Below are 19,843 nucleotides of genomic sequence, written 5' to 3'. Positions count from 1 at the left end.
AGCTCAACACAGATATTGAAACTCCAATGGGGGGGGGGGGGGGGGCAGACAACACGTAGGAAGGTCACTCCCCTGAGGATAAACTTACGCATTTTTTTTTTGTAAACAAAAATGACAGATGAAACGAAATGGAAAGTTTTGTCTACACAGAGAGTCTAGCATAATGACTTGAAAGCCATTGGACACTTTCGGAACAGAAAAAAAAAAAAAAAAAAATCACAGATTTACAGATAACCTACAGGGTTTACAGAAGGTAATGGTGAAAGACTTCTCTTGAAATATTATTCCATGAAATGCTTTACTTTTTGAGAAAACATCAAAACAATATTATCAATTCTCGATATCGACAATTATGGATTTATTTTAAAAACATGTCATGACACGGCGAAACGTGCGGAAACAAGGGCGGGTTTTCCCGTTATTTTATCCTGACTCCGATGACCCATACTGTTTTACCGAAAGTGTCCAATGGCTTTAATTTTGCATCGGGAAAGAAAAAATACTATGTATTATTTGGTTTATTACCCTACACCGATCGATCATTAAAGGAACATGTTGCCTTGGATCGGTCGAGTTGGTCTTTGAAAAGCGTTTGTATTCATTTGTTATAAAATGCATATGATTAGAAAGATATTTTAAAAGTAGAATATAATGATCCACACAAGCATCACTCGAAATTGCGTGGTTCTCCTTTTACCTCGTCGACAAACACGGTCGGCCATTTATGGGAGTCAAATGTTTGACTCCCATTAAATGGCCGACCGTGTTAGTTCGCAAAGTAAAAGGAAAACCACGCAATTTCGAGGCAAATGTGTGTGGATCATTGTATTCTACTTTCAAAACATCTTTCTAACCATAATATGCATTTTATAACAAACGGTTTACAAGCGCTTTTCAAAGACCAACTCGACCGATCCAAGGCAACGTGTTCCTTTAAGCTTTGTATAATCCATACCTTTTCGAGTCACGAGGAAAGAAAACCATAGGCATAATTATTCGGTTTGAATTGGGTTCGAACTCAAGATCTTTACCACTTACAGACCACCGAGATTGCCCAGTAGCTAGAGGCAGTTCAAGTCCTTTGTTTTAGCAGCGGGTAAGCCTACCGCTAAGAATTTATGTTAAATTTGCATCGTGGGTTCGAATCCCACCCGAATAATAATTATGCTTGTGATTGTTCACAGAACTTGTGAAAGTACTGAGTATACAGTGCTAACAGTAACACACATCGGTGGAACCAAAATCAATATTCTTTATCCATGATGCAAATTATTTTAAACATCTATTTAGGCATGATTGTTACCACACACAAAAAGAGTCCAGACTGTAAAGTCACATTTCTGTTTTTGTAAGTTCGTACAGTTGGGGTGATTGATGTTCATGGCTAGAAGATAACATTGATGATACTTTGATGACGTGCTTTGGTTGGTAGGCTCTTTGATCTTGAAAATGTTGTTGATCATAACGAAATTTTCTTACAGATGTTTGAATGAGCAGTGACGTTTTCTTGTAGACGTTATACGATACATGCCAGAAGGTCGTTTGCAAAAATGTTTCGTTTTGATGTTGATGAGAACAAGCCGACGAAGCTCAATAATTTTGATTTGAAGATAATGATAAAATAAATTTTCCTTGAATATTTTGTCAAGCTATAGTCCATCTTGAGGGACTATTATCGATATTGGTAGGCCTATGAACATTCATTGGTTCCTTCGTGGCCGAGCGTTATAGCACGTAACACACGGACTCAATTGGTGGTGATTCATCTGCTCAGCCGGAAAGTGTATGTTTGAGTTTCAATTCAATTCAATAGTTCAATAAAACGTTTATTCCATACTGTTTTAGAAAAAAAAGAAACAATTATTGTGAGAATAAAACAATTTCGGTCCTTGTAAGACAAAAAAGCAGTACTTCGTCCCAAGGACAATTTTTTTGCAAAAATTTGGTGGGTACCAGTCACAAAATTGTAAACTGATGTAAGATTGGCTGGTGACCTGTTTCTGTTAGGCATACATTTTCTGTGCTTATAGCTCGTTTTTGTGCTTACAGGCTGTATGTGTTTCTCCCTTACCCGACAAAAATAATGTTCAGCATCAATAGGCAAGAATTGCTCTAAAAACGAGTACTATACTGCGCGAGTGCGCGGCCTGTCAGATGCAATCGTGTCCGCCATGCAATACTGTCCGCTCCGGACACTTTTGCACATGCAATCGTGTTCGGGGCTATGCAAAAACCGTCTGGCGGACACATGTACATGACTGTATAAAATTAAATGTGCGCGCGTAAGCGAGCATACTTGCACTGAACCTACGTATGTATGCCATGTTCATGACATGCACTGTCTCAGTAGGATTTGAAACTTTGCATGGTGGAAATAAGATAAAGAAGAGTTTGCGGTAACACCATGTTATGACTGTCTTGTAAAAAGAAATACACGTACCGAACGACCAAGGGCGTTTATGTAACAGCAAGGACGGTTTTGCACGGGGCGGACACAACTGCATATTATGCAAATGTGTCCTGGCGGACACAATTGCATTATGCAGCAGCGTCCGGGCGGACACGATTGCATAAGCAAAACCGTCCGGCGGACATTATTGCATATGCAATAAGGTTCTCCGGAAAGTATTGCACAGAGGATCGACTTAAAAAAGCATGCGACACACCGGCCTCCCGTCCGTCCGTGTGTAAAAAAAAAAAAACGTTTTTTGTTAAATTGCGCCCTCTGCCGCCCAGTGACGACTAATACAAAAAAACAGCGGCGACGAGTTCTGTTCTTCGTCCGCCGTCGAGTCGTGGTGAGTCCTGGCATTTTTTCCATGATTTTAGTAACCAATTTAGGTATTATTACTTGTCGAATCATATGTATAACAATATCCGTACCCTCTACATGCCGGCATTATTGCCTGTGTTTTCTGTTTGACGTGTTAAGGATAACTTTCCGTATGGCGCCCCCACTTTTTCACTCATTTTTACAAAAAGGGATATATCAATCAGGTAAATTAGATACTAATTTTATTTCGAATGAAAAAGTGGTGGCGCCATACGGAAACTTTTCCCGTGTTAATTAAAGCATGGAGGAACGTGCTTTCTTGTCAGAATGTGCTCTTTTTTAGATACTATGACTAACTGAGCATGCTGAGGCGGCATGGTAACTGGTACGTAGTGGAAATCAAATGTGTGCTGTGTGTGGTGGGGGGGGGGGGCGGGGCGTTAGAACCATCTGTTTATATAGAATCTACCTCCATTATAGCTGGGCCCGGGCCCATTTTCATCGAGCTCGTGTAAGCAGAACAATTCTCAAACTAAACACAGAATTATAGTCACTGGGTGCGTTCGTTTAGCTTCCCTGGGTCGACCCCGCCGTGCTCACTCAGTCTCAGGTGAGCCCCTGACAAGAGCTAATCGAACGATCACACTCGCCCTCTTGTGGTGACGGCATGCACCTTGGGTCACCCCCAAGTCACAAGTGACCCACTCCACAAGCAGCGCATTGGGGGCTGACCCGGGTGAGCCCCGTCAAAGCTATGTATTCAAACGTACCTGGGCAGACTGGGGTCGAACCAAGGAAGCTAAATGAACGCAACCACTATGAGTGACTGAGTATGACGTCATCTTGGTCAAAGAGAGGGGCATAGCCAGTTCCGTGACTCCATTTTCAACCAATCAGATTAGAGGATTCTATATACATGAGGTATATAATAATAATTATAGTATTGCATAGCAGAAACAGGTACCAGCCCAAATTATATGATTTAACATTTTTTACTGAAGTTGTGTTGTGTGAAAGTGGCTAGTGCTTTGTTTGTCTTATTAATTTAAAACAAAACAAATAACCCCATTTTTTTTGGTGACAATACATAATTTAATTAACACTCAGCTTAATTTGGCCCTGCCAGTGACTAGAGTAGAATAGAACTACTACATGTAGTTGTAAGAATCTTCAAGTTTCCTTAACTTATTCGGAAATTTTTCTCAGTTTGTTTTTCAGCACTGAACTTTCTCAACTAGAATGGCGACCACCAGGAGCAGTGATGCTCATAGACTTGCCCTTCAGTCCTTCCTCTCCCGGGGAGTGATGTCCTCCGCAGAGGTGAACGAACTACACAAGTTTGCTTGCGAGACATTTGATGGTAAATCTCTATTTTTTTTTTATTATTATCAAATCACAATTTAGATAAAATCTTTCGTTATTTGTATTGGGCCTGCAGTCCTATGAACTTTAATGTTGCATTCTAAACAGTGAATTATGAAGCTACAAAGGAGTGTCTTCGCAACTTCTTGGAGGCCATCAACACCAACATCAACAGTTTAGGAATGGAGATAAGGTCCAAGAAAGATGAAGAAACGGGGAAGCTGATGTTTGCTCTGGTTAGGACTACCGAGTCGGAGCTTGGGAGGCTGTCATCGGACTACCAAAAGAATGACCTTGAACTCTTCAAGAAAATAGTGAGTGATTGGATTATTCTTGTTGGAACTAAACTTAGATCAATTTTATTTTAAGGGTGTGGGTACTTTTTGTACGACACAAAACACAACGTCCCAAGACTTACATTGAGCTTACATGATTTAAAGCCATTGGACACTTTAAGTAAACAGTAATGTCCAAGGTCCACACTTTGTTTATCACAACTTCTATATAAAATAACAAACCTGTGAAAATTTAGGCTCAATCGGTCATCGGAGTCGGGAGAAAATAACGAGAAAACCCACCCTTGTTCCTGCACGTTTCGCCGTGTCATGACATGTGTTAACTATAATCCGTAATTCTCGATGTCGAGAATTGATACTTGTTTTAATGTTTTCTCAAAAAGTAAAGCATTTCATGGAATAATATTTCAAGAGAAGTCTTTTACCATTACCTTCTGTAAACCCTGTAAGTTATTTGTAAATCTGTGAACTTTTTTTTTTTTTTTTTCTGTTCCGAAAGTGTATAATGGCTTTTAAAGATAATGATGGTAGAAAGCTTCCCTAAGAATATTACTTGCTGAAGTGCTGTAGTTTTTTTAGTAAAACAATTTCATGAAAATAATTTTGTCTCTATAAAACAAAAATTATTTAAGCATTGACAACAGATTCACGCGACATTGATTTTCACATTTTGTTCTCAAAAACTTGACGACTAATGAAGCTGAAACTTCTACAGGTAACATGCATAGATCTTCATTCACAGTGAGTAGGGATTCATGTCATGGCCAAAAAGTTGATCTACAAAAGGTATCAAAAACCTTTAAAGCAGCACTCGGCATCAGTGCCAGTCTTCTCTTGAAGACAATCAGAGCATCTGATCAAAACTTTGGATTGTTACACCACTGGTTCGAGATTACCTTGGTCTCTAGGTCAAAGTCATTACGTTCCTATATTTTGTGCTTCTTTGTTACAATCAATCCATGACAAATTATGTCTTTCTTTCTGACGGTGGTTTACTTTCTTAAATTGATTTTTCTCTCCAGCTCGATCTGATCGTTGAGTCTGACACAGGTATGGCCTCCTCCACCGATGTCTTGAATCTTACGAGCCATATCAAAGAGAAAATATCCAAAGAAGAAGCTCAGAGCATCCTTAGAAGACTGATCAAAGAGAAATGGCTGACTGAGGTATGTTAGGATTTGAGCCATCTTGTTTATTCCCAGCCAACTCGCACACTCCGCTCAAGCTCAGATACAAGGATTCTCACTAAACCTAAAACCAGATACACTTCATTCTCCAAAGGTTTTTATGCAGCAGCACCACGACACCTTTGGAACACTGTTTAAAGGCAGTGGACACTATTGGTGATTACTCAAAATAATTATCAGCATAAAACCTCACTTGGTAACGAGTAATGGGAAGAGGTTGATAATATAAAACATTGTGAGAAACGGCTCCCTATGCAGTGACGTAGTTTTCGAGAAAGAAGTAATTTTCCTCAAATTTGATTTCAAGACCTCTCAAGTTTAGAATTTGAGGTCTCGAAATCAAGCATCTGAAAGCACACAACTTTGTGTTTTTTTCTTTCATAGTTATCTCGCGATTAATCAAGTTCAAATTTTCACAGGTTTGTTAGCCTATTTTATGCATGTTGAGAAACACCAAGTGAGAAGACTGGATTTTGACAATTACCAATAGTGTCCACTGCCTTTAAATACGTCATGCTAATTCACTTCCCGATTTCAAAACATCACTCAAAACACTTTTTTTCATACTTACTTCGCTTCATAGGCTATTTATTTCTTTTCTAATTGCTTTGTAGATTGTTAATTTTTGATTGCTTGTTATTATTGCTTAACTATCATGATGGTTTGCATCTTTGGCAGTAGTATAAATAAACCATCCAAATCTTGTGATTTTATCAGAGTCAGGGTGAGATTTCGTTAGCCCCCCGCGCCATCATGGAGCTAGAGCACTACCTTACAGATGTCTACGAAGAGGATATCAGACACTGTCATCTCTGCAAAGAAATCGTTCTCAAGGTATGCAAATATTTTAAAACCCAAATATTCATTGTATAATAGACCTTATGCACATGACGTCATTTCAGTAGGGCGCCCTCACCTAGAGGTCAAAAGGAGGTTGTTCATAGGCCTATACTGTGCGCCGCGCATAGAAATCCGTGCGTCTCTGTTGACATACGGTAGTCGCGACTCGTCTAAGCAATCAATAGTCGCACTTGTCGCAGCATGCTGCGTTCCCGGTTTGATTTCAATGGCACACGTATGCACACTCTCACAGACGCCATGTTGTAGGGCAGGTTTTTTTAATGGTGACGTCATATTCAGTACGGTCTATTGTACAAATCTTTGCTGTCTTTCCTTTTTCAAGTCGGGGTTTCATTGTGGAAATGATATTTTCAAAGGAAAGTAATTACTTGAGTAGATTCATAAGGTTTTCTAAGAACGAAAGCTTCATAGGGACACGGATTGGGCGAGTTGGTCAATGAAAAGCAGTTGAAACCGTATGTTTCTAAATGCACATGGTTATAAAGATGCTTTAAAAGTAGAATATAATGATCCACACAAATAATATGCCTCGAAATTGCGTGGTTCTTTCTACTGTGCGAACTGTCACGGTCGGCCATTTTGTGGAGTCAAAAACTAAGGAAAATAGTGCAATTTCAAGGCATATTTGTGTGGATCATTATATTCTATTATGAAAACATCTTTCTATGGATTTCATAACAAATGGTTTCAAACGCTTTTTATAGACCAACTCGACCAGCCAAAGGCAATGTGTTCCTTTAACAACTGCAAGACTTTTGGAGTCTTTAATAATATTTGCCGATGTTTGATCTTTCTCTTAGGGTCAGATATGTTCCTGCGGTCTGAAACTTCATAATTTCTGTGCAGCTCGACTCTTCAGAGGGGGAGGCGATCTCAAATGCCCCAAGTGTCAAGAAAGTTGGGACTATGATATATTGCCAGACAACAGAGGTGATTTTAATGCTCGTCTTTTATCTGGTGTTTTGCTCTCTTTTTTTTTAGCATCTGATCGGCACCAAATTGCGCCACAGCACCTAGTAAATAATGACATGGTGCTTTAAAAGGATTAGGTCTCATAATTCAAACAAAGACCCAAATACCTTTCAGGAAATACTGTATTTTACAGCGCCAAGGATATGCGACCTATATAAGAAGCCATTATTATCAACAGTTTTATGAGATAGGGTCAAACAAAATTATTTTTAAAAAAAAATCCTGTCCTCTCGTGGACTTTTCTCAGAGGAAGAAACCAGTGTAAAGAGTTCAAATTACCTACAATAAAATTGTTTGTATTTTACTTCACATTTTTAGATGCTCCTAGTAGTTCTTCAGCTGTAACAACAGGACGGAAGAGGAAAGATCGGAACTGAGTTGTGTCCCCCCTCCCCCCCCCCAGGTCAACAAAACCCAGACTGCGCCTCATGTGTTTAAACTGGTATTTGGCTAGCGGACATTTGTTAAGGGAGACCGCTGCTCTAATTTTGTGACTCTGCCTTTGTTCAAGCCTGACAAACCAGCAATTAATGTAGCAGAAAAATGCAGAGTCAATTTAAGCCTATGGACCCATTTCAAGGCGAGCGGCGCATTTACATGCACATGCGTCTACCCTGATTCTCATTTAGTCAACACTGGTGTGTGACTTAAATTTATTTACAACTGAGCTACAAAGGTGCAAACTGAGCTTTTTTATAAATTGTCTCCTTTTTTTTTATAAATTCACTCTTTCAGAAGGAAAATTGCGTTCCAATTGTATCACAATCGTCTCATAAAGTTTTAGAATGTTGATGCACACAAATCTGTGTAACAAGGGTGTTTTTTCTTTGATATTCTCTTGCAACTACGATGTTGGGATACACCAAGTGAGAATAATGGTATTTGTCAATTAACAAACGTGTCCAGTGCCTTTAAACATTTTATATGTTGAGAAATACTTCCCCTATATAGGTCATGATTAGGCATTTTTTTGAAAGCTCTTCTTATATATTTTATGAGCAAATGAACCCAATAATGAGTTTTGGCAGGAAGAGTCTGGTTTTCGGGCGGGGTGTCTTTTAATAAAATGTACATATTTTATATACTTTTGTATCTTGTATTTATGTTACCCTAGACAGTGAGCAAGTTCGATTGCCCACAATCAGTCAACCCGTGATTGACCACTGACAAGCAATGTATATGCAGTCACTCGGACGACTCGACTGAAAGCCTAGCTAGTCAACCATCTGTACCATGGAATTAAGCACTTCATTGCCTTCCACCTTTTCGCTATAGTGTCACTGGTTCCCTTCTGCGCCTTACACATGTTAGCAATGAACAGACTATCGGGGACCAGTGAGGGAACCATGGTCATGAGGCTGGTTCCAAATGGTCCACCACAGTAGTCGACCAATGGTCGACCAGCCTGGGTTCGAGTCAAAATAGTTAACCTTACTATTAGCTAACCATGGTGCACACTCGAACTTGCTTAGTGTTTTATTATTTGATGATCCTGTTAATTTACACCGTTTACTGTTCTTTGTTTTTTTTATATAAACAAATTATTTCATAGCTTTAAATGTGTCTGTTCTGTCAATTTTGTTGAGTTTAATAAAAGGATGAAAATTGCGCCTTGAACAAACTTGACGACTAAAAAGCACTTATTTGCTATTGTTCCATTTTATGGTTTCTTTATTTAAAAATGTGTTTCTTCTGTTATAGCAATTATAATCCATTTGTCAACTTACAGCTATATATAAACACAATACAGGATTACCACAATAAGTCAATGATACGATACAAAAATATGAGTTGCTTTATTCCAGGTGGCAGTTTAGCTTTCTGTGCCTTCTATTTATGGTGGCTAAGTCATCGGGGTGTAAGTTTGCTTGAATCCCGGTCACGACACTTGTATCCTTGAGCACAATGCTTTACAAAAAATTGCTTCTGTTTACCCAGGGCTACTTGCTGAGGTTAAGGTTGAAAAATACACAGCAGTTAAGGGCTGTAAACTTCCCGGGAAGCTGAGAGAGATTGAAGATTATGTTATTGGCCCAAAGACCAGGGCACTATATGTAAAGTGCAGTGAGACGTTATTTGTAAAATGCACTATTTTGACTAGTTATGACTATATTATTTTTATTCTAGGTGCCAAGGTGCATGTGTTTCAGGTCACAATAATATTTAGAAAAACAAACATGTAAGTATGATGCTTTTGTTCGTTGTTTTAGAGAATTATTTGAATTAACCAAAAATAGTAATTGAACATTGAAACATGCATGACTAAATAGAGAAAGGAGAGTTGACATGCCTTGAGCACCCTAGGTATGGCTGCCCCTCAGAATCAAGTAAAACCGCACTAAAATCCGACGGATTTCAGCTGAGCCCAATTTAATAAAACTTGTATTAAGCAGAACAAAATGCTTAGAAAATTTCATTACTAAGCAAAATCATGAGTGGGACACCAGTCTCAATAGTGTTATGACTTCATAGACCTTATGCATTGACGTCATCCAGCCGCCATCTTTGAGGTCAAACGGTGACGAAACAATCGAAACGCACACAGATTGGCCAATGAACAACCTCCTTTTGACCTCAAGAACTGAAATGACGTCATGTGCATATAAGGTCTATTGAATATTGGAAGGTTACCTGATTCTTCTAAGCAAGTTTGACTGTGCTTAGCAAGTCTTTGTTCGTACAGGCTTAGTGGAATTGGACCATGATCACAACAAAACTGTGCACAATTGTGCTTACTAGAATAAGGTAACCAGCCAAAATTTGAGATGTGTACCGTTATGTTTCACAGGTATCCTGCTTGTTTTAACTGCAGCGCTTCAATGCTCACAATTTTCACCAGACCGAAAATTTTCTTGAAAGTCAATGTTTGAAAATAATTGTTTTTAAAGCCCTGCGATCCCGTGGAACCTTCCCAAAATATCAAGCCCTATGACTACTTCTTTTTGAAAAAAATAACAACTTTAGGACTTATAAAATCTGTTTGACTACTTTCTGGAAGACAACAGAGACTTGTAGTTTCAGTTGAGTTGAGATGAGACCTCGTCTCTACATCAATCTAGTACCATAGCGTACAACCATGAACAAACTGCAAGGAAACAAGTACGGAGATTTAAAAACATAATGAAATGGTTTACATTGCGAAAGGTGTGTACATGTAGATTAAAACTATATAAAACTAAAATGAAAATATCTGCACAGTCACAAAGTTGTGGACTTTTTTTTTTTAAGAACCAACTCTTTTATGTCTTAAGACAAAATCCTTGACTTGTGTTTATTGAAAACAGTTTAACATCTTGAAATGTGCATCAGGGATAAAGAATACTTAGTTTTACCCAAACCATACATGTACACTGATGTGTGTTAGCACTGTATATTCGGTTGGTATGTTCCTGAGCTCTGAAAAAAATCACAGGCATAATACTCGACCACGTTTACTTGTTGCCAAACAAGTAAAACAGGCAATCTTTGTTCGTTTGTGCACTGCATTTTCCGTTAAGATTATGTGCATTATTCATCCTTTTAATGCATAGTGCAGTTTGCATAAATTACACACAATGCATGGTGGACACAACTATTTATATCCTTACACTGTGGGTAAATTGATAGCAAGGGCCAAACTAATGGGGGCCAGATGGTTATTAAACTGGCAGGTACTGGGAGTCGATGGGTACAAATGGGTGAACTAATGAGATCTGAAGGGTACTAATGGGTGTTGATGGGTAATAATTGGTGTTACCTCAGAGCTGCAAGCATTCCAGCTGGCATGAACTTCCCAGTGTTCATAAAACGCATTCCCATAACAAACAGAAGAATGGCTGACGCACCTGAAAACACGATACACAATGAAACCCATAAAACGTTTGCCCTTTATTAATTGTTTTAAAGCCATTGGACACTTTTGGTAAACAGTATTGTCCAAGGCCCACACTTTGTGTATCACAACTTCTATATAAAATAACAAACCTGTGAAAATTTAGGCTCAATCGGTCATCGGAGTCAGACGAAAATAACGGGAAAACCCACCCTTGTTTTCGCACGTTTCGCCGTGTCGTGACATGTGTTTAAAATAAATCCGTAATTCGCAATATCGAGAATTGATATTGTTTTAATGTTTTCTGAAAAAGTAAAGCATTTCATGGAATAATATTTCAAGAGAAGTCTTTCACCATTACCTTCTGTAAACCCTGTAAATTATTGGTAAATCTGTGAACTTTTATTTTTTTGTCTGTACCAAAAGTGTCCAATGGCTTTAAAGGGAAAGTACATACATTTAGTTATCAATCCCAAAATTAACAGCGATGAAAAACTAACTTGGTTAGCGAAGTACAGCAGCTCTCGATATGACTTTTCACTTCGAGGTTATGTGGTTATGTTATCAGTTTTTATCCCCCAAAATTTGTATTTGAGAAATGTTACTATCAGAAACGTTTCTCAGATTGTGTATTCCAATTATTAATTATCTTCCTGCGTCGATTTAAAACCACTCTGGATTTTTCAGCGATATCTCAAAAACGCTACCACCTTTTGAAATGACCTCACTCACCATGTGACTCTGCTCTCTTAAAACAATAGACCATGTGAACCTTGTTTACAATAAGTGTGACCTTGTACATTCTTTCAGTATTCTGGCAGGCAAGATACAACACTGGTCCTGTGGGAAAGTTGACATTTTGTGTCATAATTTCCACATAAAACCAAGAGTTGTGAAAGTAAAAGCTGGTCAAGTCTTGAGATGTGCCCCCTTTCATCATATCAAAAGTTGACAAGAATTAGACAGTGCAATCTCCATCAAATATAAGATTTTATGTTTTCTTCCATTGAGCTGTGTACAAATCCTGCCTGCAGGAAGTCCCTGAGGCTCTGTGGCTCTTTTGTAAACATGTGATGACACAGGTCACACATCGTCTATACCGAGTGTATAGATTCACTACTGGTTTTTGGACACTTACCAAGAATTGCCAAACAGTTGCTTGGATTTCTTGAAGTCTGTGAGGCACCAAATGCAGCCAGTCCTCCCATAGCAAGTCCCATGACCAATGAAACTAAACTACCTTCAAAGTAGTAAAATGGGCAAAACAACAAGTTATAAACAACAGTGAATGAACCACGACATTGTAAAAGACTGCAGGCTAGGCCTAGGCCCAATTTCATAGAGCTGCTAAGCACAAAAATTTGCTTAGCATGAAATTGTTGCCTTGATAAAGACAGGATTACCAATCAAATTTCCATGTGATTTTCAGTAATAAGCGATATATGCAAGAAATGGAAATTTGGTTGGTAGACCTGTTTTTTTTTCAAGGAAGCAAATTTTTGTGCTTAGCCCTTAGCAGCTCTATGAAATTGGCCCCTGTTTGCTTTGTTTTTGAAAGGGCAAGGGCACCAAGGCATTTTCTCCTTGGTAAAGGGCACCCTATATGATTATGAGGGAATCGTAAATTTCTACTGGAGCATTTCAAGGGCACAAAGGCAATGTCAGGGGGCATGGAGGCAATTAATCGCCTTCATTGCTACACGTGAAGTATAATAATTAATATACATTTGTAAGGCCCGAGACTGCAGTGTGTCAATACACTGTATTGAGATATTAAATCATATAACCATCCCAGACCTGTATGCTTCGTTTAAAAAAAATATAAATAGAGTATTTTGTGCAATGTCATGTTTACTTTATAATGATGTTGTCAACAAGAAATTGTTGGTAAATATGGTACTAAACAAAGTTTACAGCAAGCTTTCCATCCAGCTTATTATAATAATACTTACCAGCTTTCATAAAACCAACAAGACCTCCAACGGCAACAAATGCTGCATATCCAAAGCCGATAACATCCGTCATTATGATATTTGCCGATAGTGCAGCAAGTTTTTTTCCCAATCACTTAAATTTATTCTATTTCAAGCTCTCAAGCAAGAAGGAATGTGTGCGCTAACGTGTGAAGTATCAAAAGGATATCAAATACATGCGATTTTGTATACATTCGAGACAACGCGCATTTAGGTTGTTATGCGCAAAGTGAGATTAAGAACGGTATAATGATGGTCGCTGCTGCTAGCGCGACACATTTTCAGGAATGCGCATTTTGTTTTTGCGCCAAACACAATGTTGACCACGCGCCATGCAGCATTTTGTTTTGAATGTTCCATTATCCTAAATCGGGATAAATTGCATTGTACGCGCACTGTCATTCTTTAATATCATTTGAATACAATAAAGAGCACATTGAATGCAATTTGATGGTGACAATTGTTATTAATAAAACAATAACCAATGACTTTTGACAATATTTTTTGCAAGTATTTTTGCTCCGTATTTTGGAAAACTAATTTTTCTCACCTCTTCTTAAATGGAAGGGTCTGAAAACCCACCAGCAAAAACCAAGATGTCGGGCTATGATGTTCCATCGTGGTAAGCTTGGGAAAAACACTTATTTATGGTTAAACTGCTTAACTATTTTATTAGTGCATTGATCATGTGCTTCTTACACATTTCACATCACAGCCTTCAGTGAATATTTTGATTAACTGCATTTTATCTTGTAGATACAATTGTTTACAAAAATCTTGAGTTACGGTCGAGTTAGTTCTTCATTTTGGTTTTATACAAGGGTCGAGTTGACTCGTCAACCATTTCCCCCCAATTGCTTTATTTCAGTGACACTTATTACCATGGTGGTAGCTTACGACCTACCTCACACAGTGTCATTGAAAAAGCATTAGCAGTAGCACAGTCGGTATGCATTAGTTTTGAATGTGAAGGACTGAAGTGGTGACTACTTACTACACTAACTACACTTTTGTGCTATAATTTAATTAATGGTAGCACTAGCACTAACCACTAGCAGTAGACCCAAACTGGGGCGCTGTACTCCCTTTTTTTTCGAAATGTTGTCATTTTTTAGTGTATCATTTCTACTTTCTACCACCTCCATCTCCATGGTTGTACTGAGTGATGATGACAACATTTTGAAAAAAAGGAGTACAGCGCCCGTCTAGCTGTGCTAGCCATCCACAGCCACCCCCCCCCCCTCGAAAAGCTGTTTCAACCCTTACATGTACTTGGTTTTTAGTGGACTATTAATTATTATTATTAAGTATTGAATTAACATTAATACTCTTTTTTAAATGAAGCCATTGTTATTCACAATAACAGTGAGGGAAAAGTTTCCGTATGGCGCCACCACTTTTTCATTCTATATGAAATAATATAGTATCTAATTTACCTCAATGAGATATCCCTTTTTGTAAAAATGAGTGAAAAAGTGGTGGCGCCATACGGAAAGTTATCCACAGTGAGAAATGCATTGTTGTGGGACTTGGTGTAAATATACTGATCTATTTCATTTCACTTCATATTAATAGCCGTAATAGTAGTTCCAATATAACGTAACCCTCCTCCCGACGGCGGGTGGAAGGTTACAATTATATCGCACCTATTTAAATAGGTACAATAGCTGCTTTAATTGTTTTTTTTTGTTTTTAGACAGTATTTTTTCCTTTCCATTATTGCAACTTTACTCTCCAGTTTCAGTCTGTTTTTACATAATATTGACCTTTGACCTAAACAGGGCTGGAAAGCCATCACCAGGTTTACATCTTGATGTACTCAAAGAAACGAAGATGATAGAGGTATGTATGGAGGTCCTGTCCCAGACCCCTCTTCTGGGTCCTACTACTTGCCGTCAACTCGCTTGGTGTCGTCAACTCGCCGTCAACTCCTCCAATACAAGTTTCAAATCCACAAAAGAGGCATAGAACGATAAAGTATTAGCAAAAAGATAATTTTCATCAGTTTTAGGTTACTTTTCGGTAATTTTTTCTACATTGAATTGTGTTTTCTGCTCGTGATTTTTTTTTCCCGAAGTAGCCAAACAGTCGTCCGCCATCTTGCTTTTTCACAGAGCTTGTACAACACAGAGGGCGCTTTCCAGAATATGGAAGAGTCTTAGCCCAAGACTTCAATTATCGGTACCGTATACTACTGTATTATGTACAAGTACTGCGCTTCGTGTAAATTGATCGCTTATGTCAAGACTAATCCCGCCTGTCATCTGCGGTATAGTGGTTGAGTTGATGGCGAGTTGATGGCACATGTGAGTTGACGGCGAGTTGACGGCGAGTTGACAACATGGCCTCTTTTGCTCTTGTATTGGCCATTGTGCCCCTTGTAAACTTTCCTATAGACTCTAAGAATTTGAATGAAAGTGCCCTTTGCAAAACGAAAATGGCCTTGCCCTCTCAAAGATGAAATTCAAGGCCTGAGTATGATCCTATCTTTAACTTGTTTTGGGTAAATGTGAAATTGAGTTTTTAAAGGATTTGCACTGAACAGTTGTCAACTACCAATGTATGCCTAACTACAGTTAGACAATACAGAGCAGGGATAGCGGACCTCATTAGGTCATTGCTTAAACCTGATATGGTACTTGAAGACTTAACAAAGTGCTAAAGCGATGAAACCTTGTGTTTTGCAGCGGGATGTTTTGGGCCCAGTTTGTGGAGATCACGAACTGGGTTATGTTCCTCGCTGACATTTCTCTCAATGATGCTGTATAAGGGTTCTTGATACTTTGAAAGATTAATATTGTGTTTTGTTTGCGTTTATTATCTGACATTCGTTATTCTCACCTATAATAATATAACTTGTAAATAACCTGTGCTTCTCTTTGTAACTGCCGTCATGAAATAAATGTTAACTGAATTGAATTGATTTGAATAGCGTATACAGTATACAAGATAAGCCTACATTTTGTGCTACACTTGTTTTCCTATATGTTGGCTATGACTGTAAAATGCTGTATATTTTAACGGTTCTTGATAATATTTTCGAAGATTTTAACATAATAATAAAATTGTAAATAACCTGTACTTATCTTTGTAATTGCCATCATGAAATAACTGTTTGTTGATTTGAATTGATTTGAATAGTGTAAACACTTGAGATAAGCCTACATATGCTTCACTCATTTTCCTACGTCTTGGATATTACTGTATATAATAATGCTGTATAATTTAAGGGTTCTTGATATTTAATAAGATTTGAACAGAATAATGTACTTTTAATTAACCTATATATTTTAGTAAATGCCATCATGAAATAACTGTTTATTGAATTGAGTTAAATTTAAACATTAATCCAAATGTTACTGTCTGTGATCCTTATTTGTATCTTTCATTTTGTTGTTTCCTGTCGCCTCGTAGAAAATGATGATTGATGAGAAGAATGTGTATTACTTTGGGAGAAACTCCATCGTCTGTGACTTCGTCTTAGACCATGCTTCGTGCTCCAGGGTCCATGCAGCATTGATGTACCACAAACATCTCAATAGGTCCTTCCTGGTTGACCTCGGAAGCAGTGAGTTCATCTTAAAAATGTTTCTTAATTTTATAATCATGCCAGTTTCTCCAATCGAGTACTTCACATTAGGCCTAACAAAAATATTTGTGTGTTTCCGGTTACATGCTCTGAAAAGTTTGGGACGATAGATAAGGAATTTATTTTGTTAATTTATGTTTTGTTTTGTTTTGCTCCAGTAAGTATTAATTGAAAAGTATTTTCCAATGCGTTTGTCCATTGGGAATTTTTTTTCCCCCTCAGCCCACGGCACTTTTCTCGGTTCAATTCGCCTTGAGGGACACAAGCCGCAGCAAATCCCCCTGGACAGCACCATACATTTTGGTGCCTCGACGCGATGCTATGTGCTCCGAGAGAAACCCCAAACAGCATCTTCAGTTGCAGCAACTGATTCAAAGTCCGAACAGGAAGAGGACGAAATTATCGGTGGCCTCTTGGGATTACCAGAGGAAGAAACAGAACTAGAGGTTTGTGTTTTTTTTATTAGTCTCAGTTATTCTTTCCTTTGCATTACAAAAATTGTACAAAATACATTGGTTAATGGTCTGAATTTGGGTCGAAACATGAGGCTATTGAAGGGTTTTGTTTAGCACAATATCTTCAGATTTACATTAAACTTTAACAAGGTTTGAAGATAATGGTGGTAGAAAGCTTCCCTTATGTTATTACTTGCTGAGGTGCTGTAGTTTTTTAAAAAATTAGTAAAACAATGTCACGAAAAGTCAACAATTATTTAAGCATGTACGGTACAATGTATAAATTACCAATTCTGGATACATTTATACCAGAGCTTGTAAATCGTTTTACATGCTAAAATAATTGTTGTGACATTGAAAGTAATTTTTTTTGGCAGCAGACTTTACCAGGTAACATCCATTGTTCTCGGGAATGTGCGCATGCTCAGAACTAAGTAAACAATGGCAATTTACCTGGTAAGTCTGCTGCCACCTAAAAAAAGTCCTAGCGTTCCAAAGTCTCCAATTACTCTTGTTTTTTTTTTACTCCAGACTTTTAATTATGTTACTGTTCATGTAGTTTTTCTGCTGGCTGCTGGTTTGAATACATTTTTAATGAACCATTAAATGAAATGAATGAATTAATGAACAGGGCCTTTTGTTCATCATTCCCCCCCCCCCCCATCGTAATAGAATTTAACAGAGTTCAACACCGCTCATAATAAAAGGATAGCCAATGTTGGGTATGAGGAGACAACACCCAAGCCAGAGAGGACAAGAAAGAGGAAAAGTGTCGGCCATATCTCCTTTGGAGAGGAGGATGAAATTATAAACCCAGGTAAGAAGTCAATAAAGAGCAAGTTCGAGTGCACACCATGGTTAAAGGAACACGTTGCCTTGGATCGGACGAGTTGGTCTATCTATAAAAAGCATTTGTATCCGTTTTTTTTTATAAAATGCATATGGTTAGCAAGATGTTTTAAAAGTAGAATACAATGATCCACACAAATTTGCCTCGAAATTGCATGGTTTTCCTTTTACTGTGCGAACTAACACGGTCGGCCATATGGGGATCAAAAATTTGACTCCCAAAAATGGCTGACCGTGTTAGTCGACGAGGTCAAAGGAAAACCACGCAATTTAGAGGCATGTTTGTGTGGATCATTGTATTCTACTTTTAAAACACCTTTCTACCCATATGCATTTTATAACAAACGGTTTCAAACGCTTTTGAAAGACCAACTTGACCGGTCCAAGGCAACGTGTTCCTTTAACTAAAGGTTGACTATTTTGACTCGAACCCGGGCTGGTCGACCACTGGTTGACTACTGTGGTTGACCATTTGGAACGAGCCTCAGGACCATGCTTTGTTTTGGCTAACATTAAAGCTGTGCAATTAAATTACCTTGTCTTGAATTGTATTCACTACAGCCAGTTTTATTTATTTGATTATTTATTTATTTATTTGTTTTTGTTTGACGGGTAGCTTAGCAATATAAAAAATGTCATTATTTAATCCTTGTTATCTGTTTGATTTATTATAGAAGACATTGATCCATCAGTTGGTCGATTCAGAAATCTAATTCAGACATCTGTCGTTCCTGTGAAGGTAAGATCCAGGAAATATTTATTCATAATTAACAATCCACAGTGCTGTGTTATAGTTACGTCCGAAAAGCTTTACTGCCTATTTTTAGAGACGGTGTCGGCAAGGAAGTATTGGTGTAAAAATTAACACAAAAAATTGCTGAAATAATTGTACTCGCGGAGCAATAAATTTATCAGGGAGCCAGTTTAGCCGCTTTATGTAGAGGTTGTTATCCTGGCTTTGAACTACAATAACTTCACCTTGTTTGGACCAACAGAAAAGGCGGTTAGAGGAGTCGCAGAGTGTGAGTGCTGCAAACGACATGGTAAGGAGGTTACAAGGACTTCACTATGGTCCGTCGCTGTATGCGGACCTTCCAGGTGCGGATAACGAGGCCCTCTTACCAAACACACCCACCACCCCAACCTCGCCCCCAGTTGGTATGCTTGGTAGCGCTACCCTCGGACTCATGCATGCGCCCAATTTGGCGCCAGAAGTTGACATGGCCCCGCCGGTTGAGGAAATGAGGCAAACAACAATGTTAGCACACATTCCTAATATGGGCATTGACTTGCCAAAGAAGAAGAAATATGCAAAGGAGGCGTGGCCCGGGAAGAAGCCCACACCCTCTCTTTTACTCTAGGAGGCGCGCCTGAGGAGAGATGGTAACGCAGAGTTGTCAACTTGCAAATTGTTTTTTTTTTATACTGCCGTCCGTACAGAACTTGTGAACAATTTTGAGCCCGTGCCCGGAAGTCTGTTAAGGCGTTGTTTATCAAGGGAATTGTTACCATGTCAACACAGGATTTTTTATCAAACGGACATACTATAATATTTAGATTGATACTGAAACTTTTAGGAGGAGTGTAAAAAGATTGTAGCTGACTGTCAGGATTGCTTGATGTTTTCACTAAACGGTACGTGAATGATTTGATGTTGTTTTTTATCATGCTGCCTCCATCTGGGTCTTGTACCTCGTATCAAATAACAATAATCA

At 38.4% G+C, this 19,843-nt stretch overlaps 3 protein-coding genes across 3 annotated transcripts; 2 read left to right on the top strand and 1 right to left on the bottom strand.

Moving 5' to 3' along the window:
• The first annotated feature begins 2,729 nt into the window (after window positions 1–2,729).
• LOC117304414 (non-structural maintenance of chromosomes element 1 homolog) lies at window positions 2,730–8,873 on the top strand. Its single transcript, XM_033788852.1, has 7 exons — window positions 2,730–2,798; window positions 3,980–4,133; window positions 4,244–4,449; window positions 5,454–5,597; window positions 6,336–6,452; window positions 7,280–7,409; window positions 7,770–8,873. Exons 2-7 carry the CDS (start codon window positions 4,013–4,015, stop codon window positions 7,826–7,828), a joined length of 777 nt encoding a protein of 258 aa, XP_033644743.1. The 5' UTR covers window positions 2,730–2,798; window positions 3,980–4,012; the 3' UTR covers window positions 7,829–8,873.
• Window positions 8,874–9,091: 218 nt separating this feature from the next.
• LOC117304415 (transmembrane protein 14C-like) lies at window positions 9,092–13,418 on the bottom strand. Its single transcript, XM_033788853.1, has 4 exons — window positions 13,215–13,418; window positions 12,401–12,502; window positions 11,188–11,275; window positions 9,092–10,536 (listed from the first exon to the last, which is right to left on the bottom strand). The coding sequence occupies exons 1-4, from the start codon at window positions 13,285–13,287 to the stop codon at window positions 10,497–10,499; spliced, it is 303 nt and encodes a 100-aa protein (XP_033644744.1). The 5' UTR covers window positions 13,288–13,418; the 3' UTR covers window positions 9,092–10,496.
• Window positions 13,419–13,788: 370 nt separating this feature from the next.
• Window positions 13,789–19,843, top strand: LOC117304413 (nuclear inhibitor of protein phosphatase 1-like). The gene is made up of 7 exons (XM_033788849.1): window positions 13,789–13,857; window positions 15,017–15,077; window positions 16,650–16,803; window positions 17,047–17,270; window positions 17,952–18,096; window positions 18,803–18,867; window positions 19,124–19,843. Exons 1-7 carry the CDS (start codon window positions 13,796–13,798, stop codon window positions 19,487–19,489), a joined length of 1,077 nt encoding a protein of 358 aa, XP_033644740.1. The 5' UTR covers window positions 13,789–13,795; the 3' UTR covers window positions 19,490–19,843.

The sequence above is a fragment of the Asterias rubens genome, chromosome 21 (assembly GCF_902459465.1).
Source record: "Asterias rubens chromosome 21, eAstRub1.3, whole genome shotgun sequence".
Lineage (NCBI taxonomy): Eukaryota > Metazoa > Echinodermata > Asteroidea > Forcipulatida > Asteriidae > Asterias > Asterias rubens.
Note: the sequence above shows the minus strand (reverse complement) of the source record. Positions and strands in the feature narration are given on the sequence as shown.